The 7,920-nt window shown below is 43.2% G+C and overlaps 1 protein-coding gene across 1 annotated transcript; it reads left to right on the forward strand.

The window, feature by feature from the left end:
• Positions 1–776: 776 nt before the first annotated feature.
• LOC110951764 (fibrinogen-like protein 1) lies at positions 777–7,236 on the forward strand. Its single transcript, XM_022194991.2, is given in 10 exon segments — positions 777–1,099; positions 2,187–2,405; positions 2,408–2,439; positions 3,380–3,595; positions 4,434–4,553; positions 4,648–4,762; positions 4,861–4,998; positions 5,623–5,839; positions 5,957–6,152; positions 6,226–7,236. Coding segments are annotated over 10 exon segments (1,416 nt in total). The 5' UTR covers positions 777–1,083; the 3' UTR covers positions 6,373–7,236.
• Positions 7,237–7,920: the final 684 nt, after the last annotated feature.

Here is a 7,920-nt window from a genome sequence, read left to right on the forward strand (position 1 = left end):
GAGTCACAGGACAAAACGTTCCTTCTGTGAAGTCCTGTAAGATCTGGAACAGTCTTCCACTCTCCATAAGGGACTGTTCCGCGTTACCAACCGTCAGAACTAACCTTAACCCCTTGACGCCTGAATTTATTTACAACTAAAGAAAAAATTTTGTGTGTTTTTGCTTTCCAGCTGATGTTAAAATAAGTGAAGATTGTTAATTTATTTATTACACATAGAACAGATATATAATAATAATAATAATAATAATAATAACAGACATATGATAATTAGGTCCCACTCTAACTGGTCCTATGAGAAACCAGCACTAAGAAAGGGTTCCAAGGTATGTACTGAATATGCACAAACAGGCATTGAGGAAATGGATACGCTATCTCGGCTGCAGTCTGGATAAAAGTGGTATGATGCAAATTCATGACAACAGGCGTCAAAGGGTTAAACAATGGCTGAACGTGAACCAGTCTTGTGACCACTGACCTTCAACTTCTTTGTGTACTTTTGTAGTGAGCTTCTGTTGTGACCTATTGCCCCATGTCTCACGCTTATGTGTTTTTCTTACCTGCCTAGGGACTGCTGATGTAAATTAGCATTGTTGCTATAATCCGGCATGTTTACGTCTATTGCTGTCTAAATTAGACATTCATTAATGTTCCCTGACCCTATAAATAAAATAAACAACCATGAAAGTAGTCGGTATTCCCACATCGTGATCAGTAAATACAACCAACACACAACACAACACACTAATTTAATCATTTTATTGCAGGAAACATGGATATCGCCTGTAAATTAAAGATATGTTTTTCAACATCTTGCCATGTGTTTGCTTTTGCCCCTAATTTCATTATCGCCGCCCTGATTGTGCGCCTTCCTCCTATCCCCTGCGAATCCTCTTAGGGGTGGATTACTGGACTTAGATGTCTACACCGAGACGGAAGAGAGTGAGGGAGAAATAGGGAGAGACAGCAGATGAGCACGAGGCACCCGGAGTGAAAGAAGCAACACGGGAGGAAATACAGGCAAGAAAGGGAAGAACATGGAGAAAACCCCTTGGCTCAATGCGAGCCATGAGTGGGGTAGAAGATGGTGTGTAACTGGGGTGAGTACGCCATGATTTATAAAGAGAAAACAGTTTTATTTGTCTGTTGTTGCTCAAAAACGAGAAAGGAAAACGCTGTATTTTGTCATTGTAACTGTGCATGCATTTATAGTATTTAGAAAGGTAAAGGAAAAAGTAAGAGAACAGAAGACATTCAAACATGGGATCAGTATGGTTTGGAGAGCAGCAGGTACCTGACAAACCTAATAGACTGAGTGGATCGCCTTCATGTCCTATTAGTTGTACTGAAACAAAAGGGAGACTAAGACTCTGTGTGTGGATTTGTGTGCCAATAGGTGACTTTAAGGCTTTGTGAATTAATCAGACATAACATTAAAACCAGTTGCCTAACACTGCGTAGATCCCCATTATGTGGTCAACATTCTGAACCATTTGGCCTGGGCCAGAGGACCTGGGTGGTGCAGTGGGGCCTCTGAGAAGATGTTCAAGATGTTCATGATTGATTGATGTTGTTGTGATGTGGTGGGAGGCATTTTCTTGCAGGCGTAGGTCAGTGACATTTGGGATTTCCATTTGCATGAAGGAGTGTGCTTGTTCTGGGACAACATTTATTAGGGTTAGGGTTAACACTGTGTTGGTCCCCCCTATGTTGTCAAAAATGCTCTGCACCATTGGGTTTGGACCAGGACATGGCAGTGGATCCTTTGGGTTCTCTGAGTTGTTCAGTAGAGCCTCTGGGAATCAAACTTGTTCCACTGCATCCTGTTAATGCTTGATCAGAATGGATCTAGGAAGTTTGGAGGTCAGGTCAACATCTTGGGTTATTATCATGTTCCTCAAGATGTTTCTGACTGATTGGTGTTTTTACGATGGGTTAGGGTTAGTGGTGGGGTGCATTTTCCTGCAGTGACTTTAAGGATTTCCATTTGCATGAAGGAGTGTGTTTGTTCTGGGTTTATTTTGGTGTCTAAGTCTCATCAACCCAGGCGTCAAAGTCCAAGGTTTTCCAGCAGAACACCACACAGCACCGATATGTTCGATGCTATTCACATCACCTGTCAGTGATCATAATGCTGTGACTGATGGTTGTATAGAACACATGTTTTCTCATTTCTGCCCCTCCCAGGGAGAGCTAGCAGAGCCTCACATGGTGAAGCACATCCTCCTGTGTGCCATCTCTGCTCTCTTTGCCAAATCAGGGACAGACTAACCCGGTTGGCAGTGATGTCTCTCCTGTACTTAACCAACCCTCCGGGCTGGAGCGTGTGTTCTGCCATCTATATCCTCATCCTGCTGCTCCCAGAGGCCAAAGCAGACGACCTGAACGCAACCACGACAAGCATTGGAGGGGTTCCCAGTGTGGGGAGTACACTAACCAGGTAATAACTGCAATCATCTGCAACATGCTCCAAAGGGATGTTCTCCAGGCAGCAGCAGTACACACTTATTACAGCTTACAGGTTTCTTATTTTACTCCAGGGATGTGTGAGCTCAGTGAAAGAGCTTCTCAGTGGAGCACAAAACAGCAATAGTTTTTGTTTCAGAGCGTGTTTGCAGTGCTGTAACATGATTTCAGGGCCGTAAACAGTGGCTAATTGATTGTTTGTGTGTGTATAAGAAGAGAAAATTGACTTGATATGATATACTTTTGACTCAATTATTGAAAAAAAACAATATCCAAGAAATCAAGGCGTTAACCTGCAATGATGCAAGACTAATTTTTTTAAAGATACTGTAATATTAAACAACTTATTGGTTTCTCACATTGCACACAATGACCAACATACAGCAGCATGGCAAAAATCTCATTATTTCGTATTATATTTTGCACATAAGTGTAATTTAAGGATACTTATATACTTGTTGAATTAGATTTGACTTAAAAAAAAAACAGTCAAAAATGAATATTAATTTTGAAATTGATTAGTTTCTGCAGCCTTCAACTCCAGTTCAATATTGAGTGTAAAGAACTTTCTATATATGTGGTATAAAAGAAATGATAAATTTGTGGGTACTGTGGTTAAAAAATCAAAAACAGACACAAGTCCCTATAACAATTGTGCACACTAGGTGGCGTATTGTGTATGTGCATGTTCATGTAAGCTTATATGTGTATAAACATTTATAATTGCGTATGCGGCTTACAATCTACTAATTATTTCATTTATTTATTCTTTTTTTATGCTGAATTATCATTTTGTCAAAGGAAAAAATCACAGGTTCATCTAAGAAGCCACTTTCCTTGATCCCAGTAAAGAATATTGTTGAAAACTGTTTATTTTTTGACACAACATGGTGTTCCTGCTCTTCATCCACCAGCTGATGGAGGATGGGATGTGCCGGCTGGTGGCCACGCTGCCTCAGCTGGACGATCGGAGATGCCCGGATATGTTTCGCTGCTCGGACGAGGTTTCCTACTGGCTGCATGAGAACGAGGAGAGGAAAAGGCAGATTGTGGCTCTGAAAGAGACCATCTCTGAGCTGCAGGAGGAGCTGAGGAACCACCGGCACCGCATCAAAGTCCTCGAGCTGCAGGTGAGATTTCCACATGGGCTTAGCAGGCCTGGGTCAACCATCAGCAGCAATCCTGTCAGCTGCTTTCAGGAGTGGCTTTAGGCTCCTCAGACTCTGGATGGACGGTGGCTGTACTTACTTTTTGATTGTTTGCATTTGGAAGCTTAATAGAATAAACAGAACTTTTAAGAGTCAGATTTTATGTTAAATGTTTACATCATCGTTTGGCCAGTTCCACTGAGATAAACTTTGATTTGAGATTAACTTCTCGTATTAATTTCAAAGACAGCAAGTGGTTCTTTCTGCACAGAAAATGGAGATGACCTATTTAGAGTGTGCAATTTTGTGCTGTAATGTGGTGCTTGGTCATCAAGCTGGCTTCCACCCAGCATGCCCTTGAACTTAGCCGCTAACAGGATTAGCCTCCTACTCTTCCACGTGTTGCCTCCTTCCTCTCAGGCAGTGAGCTCATACGGAGTCTCTTAGATGGCCGGGTCGGCGGCCACAGGGGGAAGGTAGAAAGGCCTCACGTTGGTTGTTCTGCACATTAGCACAGGGCAAAGGGAGAGGGCTCTTTGGTCTGTGGTAATGGGAGTTAGTGTTATCCTCTGTGGACGAGCTGGAAATAGAATCGTCTGGCTTTAGGATTTATAAGAGGACTCGTCCTGTTTGTCCACAGGCCGTCTGCAGATGTTGCATGTCAGAGTTTAATGCAAGGATGTCAAGGGCAGTTGAGCGGTCAGTTTTAGACCCATTTTTTGTTCACAAACTGTACATTCCCACCGTGAAAAAACGACATTTCACTCCTGTATTGCATGTTTTTGAATGCCTTTGTGTGCATCTGCATATATGGAGTCAGAGTGAAGAGAGGGCCCACTTGAACACCTCCTTGGAGCAGCGTTTTCATGAGCTGGAGCTGCATTATGCTGAAGCCACCACCCTGCTGCACCTACAGGGGTCTCTGATCATAGATCTTCAGGTATACTTCCGCTCCTTATCCTAACTAAAACTATTTTAGAGCAATTCTTTGCACAATTTTCTTGCAAAAGGTAACTGTGAGTGTGTCTCTTTAGAACCAACTCCATAATCTGACACTTTTGATGGATAAAGTAAAAAGGAGTCCCGGTTGTTTGATCAACATCGTCCATCCCAATCCTCTCATGGATGCTCAAGAAGCTCTGCACCCAGGTACAGGCTAATATGATGATGATGCCCCAGCAGAGGGAGCCAGATACCACTTGTTGATTTTCTGCTACTCAGTCTGCTCTCAAAATCTCTTCCTTCAGAGATTCTGCATGCCAGGAACTGTCCCATAGACTGTGCCTCTATCTACTACAATGGAGTGAGAAGATCAGGTTTCTACTCTGTGGTGCCATCGATGGCAGGCATGCCTTTAGAGGTCTACTGTGACATGGAAACAGATGGTGAGTCCCCAGAACTGCACATGAACATACAGGTGTTGTGCAAGTGCAAGGAGGATTTCCAAGACAATGCCATGAATAATCTTTATCCATGAGTTAAGTCCATATGAAGTGTAAAAGGCAGAAAAGCCTTAAGTCCAATCAGTTGGTGTGACCACTTTGTCTTAAAAACAACACCAGTTCTCTTAGTGAGGTAAACTTGAATGTTTGTTATTAAGGTACTTGGCAGGTAGGTTGTTCCAAGTGTCTTTGGGATTTAGGCTTCCTCCTTTGCCTCTGTCTCTTTGTGTAATCCTAGATTGACTCAGTGATGTTCAGATCAGGGCTCGGTGTGGGTCACACAGTCCTTGTTCTGACAGTGGAGACTGATCAGACCCTTCCTGGACAGCACTGTGTGATAGATAAGAATGTAAACATGAGGACACATTCCACAGGGTTGAAATCTGGCTTAGACGTGACTAAGTTTCAGTCAAATAGCCGGAGTTTCAATCTCTGTGTTGGCAAGCACACACTCTGCTTTGGTGTTCTTGAGCAAGACACTGAGTACCCGACCTGCAGTAATCAGCTGAGCGAAAGGGGAACCCGGGATACGCTCTGGACCTTGCATACCTTGCTTTTTTGCCTCAGGTGGTGGCTGGACTGTGATCCAGCGGCGAGTTGACGGCTCAGTGAGCTTTGACCGCAGCTGGAGGGAATACAAGGATGGATTTGGTGACCTGCACTCGGAGTTCTGGCTGGGCAACGACCACATCCATGATATGACCACTCAGGGACGCTACAGCCTCCGAATCGACATGGAGGACTGGAGCAACAAGCACAAACATGCCACCTACCAGAGCTTCAGGTCGCTGTCATTCCCACAAGCAGCTGACAAACACATGCACAGACTTGTGTAGAGCTGATTATTGCAAAACAATCCATATCTCTGAGATAATTTCCCACTGTTCTTCTGTGTTTGCAGTGTGGAGGACGAGGAGCATCTGTACCGTCTCCATGTGTCGGGCTTCAGTGGCACGGTGCAGGACTCTTTCAGCTGGTACCACGACAAGCAGGCCTTCAGTACGCCGGACAGTGGCAACATCTGTGCCGAGATCTCACACGGTGGTTGGTGGTACAACCAGTGCTTCTATGCCAACCTTAATGGAGTCTACTACAGGGTAAGGATACACAAACTAGCCCTCACATCACATTTATAAAGAGCCAAGTGTTTACTTCCTCTTTATCCTGCAGGGAGGCCACTACACCCCAAAAACCAGAGGACCGCTGGGTCCCGATGGGATCGTTTGGCACTCCTGGAAAGACTCTGATTACTACTCCCTACGCAAAGTCACTATGATGATCCGACCACGCAGCTTCCGAAGCCGTTTGTCACCATGACGACGGCATGGAGGCAGGACCCGGCATCCCTCGTCACAACATAAGCACTGTTGCTGTCTGGTGACTCAGGAGCTCAGAGAACAGTTTTTCAGTGAATGGACCTACAGAGTAACCTGGAAACCACGTCTCTTCTGAGGATTTTCACTTATGTGCAAATGACCTCATGTTCTGCTGGATATTTTTGGGAACCAACTTTACACTGTAGAGTTCATAGAATTTTCTCACTCAGTCTCAGGAAGTGAATTCTTCCTCATTTTGTACGTATTTTTTGTACTCTAGTTTGATACCTTGACACTTGACATACTTTTAGGAATCCAGCCAAAACCTGTTTGTTTTACGGCACTCACTGGCAGAATGAAGTGGCTCCAAATTCCTTCTAGCCGCTAAGTGGAAACGATTGTAACTGGCAAGCAGATCACGTGAGACTGTTCACTGAATGCTCTACAGATGTCGTGTTCTTATTGCATATCACTGACAATCATCAATTCTATTCTTTTTGAAGGTCGTCCAACTAAAAATTTAATCTATTGTGGAAGCTTTAATTAAACTCAAAAAAGGTCTTGCTATTACTGAAATTATTCAGGGCATAGCAACACCTGAAGTACACAAACAAAATGAGAACACCTCTGTCACCTGAATGTCAGATCATTCAGAATTATATCACCTCTAAGTAATTGTATAATTTCGAAGCTGAGAAGTGGAGTATTTACTTTAGAAAGACCATATTAAAAACACAGGCCTCAAAGTAGAAACTCGAAACAAAAGTGAATACACCTGTGATCATGAAAACAAAGCTGAGTACATTTGTGATTTTTAATGAATCTAATTAAATGACCTGTCAATACAAGATATTTGTCAACTTTAGACGTGTGAATTGTGTCTACGTACATGTCTGCGTCATGGCTCCATGTGAAAAGATCTGATGAGTGGATGCAGGAAGTTCAATGGTCAACTAAAAATCAGTGAAAACTAAGTTGCAGAAGTAAACAGGAGGTATAGAGTGAGTCATTGCAGCACTAATCACTGCGGTCGTTCTACTGAAATAATGCTGCGGACAGGATGTTGCTTTCACAGTTTACCTCAGAAACAAAGGTCAAGTGTTTGAGACTTTGCAGAGAGGGTATCAGTGGAAATCAAAGTTTCTGTGAATGCTCATACACCGTAAAGCAGCAGTCTCCAACCTTTTTTACACCATGGACCGGATTCAAGAAAGTCTTCTACAGACCGGTCATCGCACATGTAACAAACAAGAAAACCGTTTAGAGAGCGCAGTGCTCCGCCAAGGCTGCTCAGTCGTATTATTTCCAACAAATGAAATCTTTTACAAAAAGTTACCTTACGCTGAGCACAGGCGTGTTCTGCATGTGTACGTTATGTACGGATAATGAATTGTGTGACCTAAATATGTAGCTGGCTGCGGAAATTGATGGGACTCAGAAACACCACCACAATTTAATCAACTGTTCCTTGCATTATTTCCAACAGATAAGTCACGATAAGTCCACAGCAGTAGATTTTTACTTGGTGACAGTATTCATTTGTCATAGT

Source organism: Acanthochromis polyacanthus, chromosome 16 (assembly GCF_021347895.1).
Source record: "Acanthochromis polyacanthus isolate Apoly-LR-REF ecotype Palm Island chromosome 16, KAUST_Apoly_ChrSc, whole genome shotgun sequence".
Lineage (NCBI taxonomy): Eukaryota > Metazoa > Chordata > Actinopteri > Pomacentridae > Acanthochromis > Acanthochromis polyacanthus.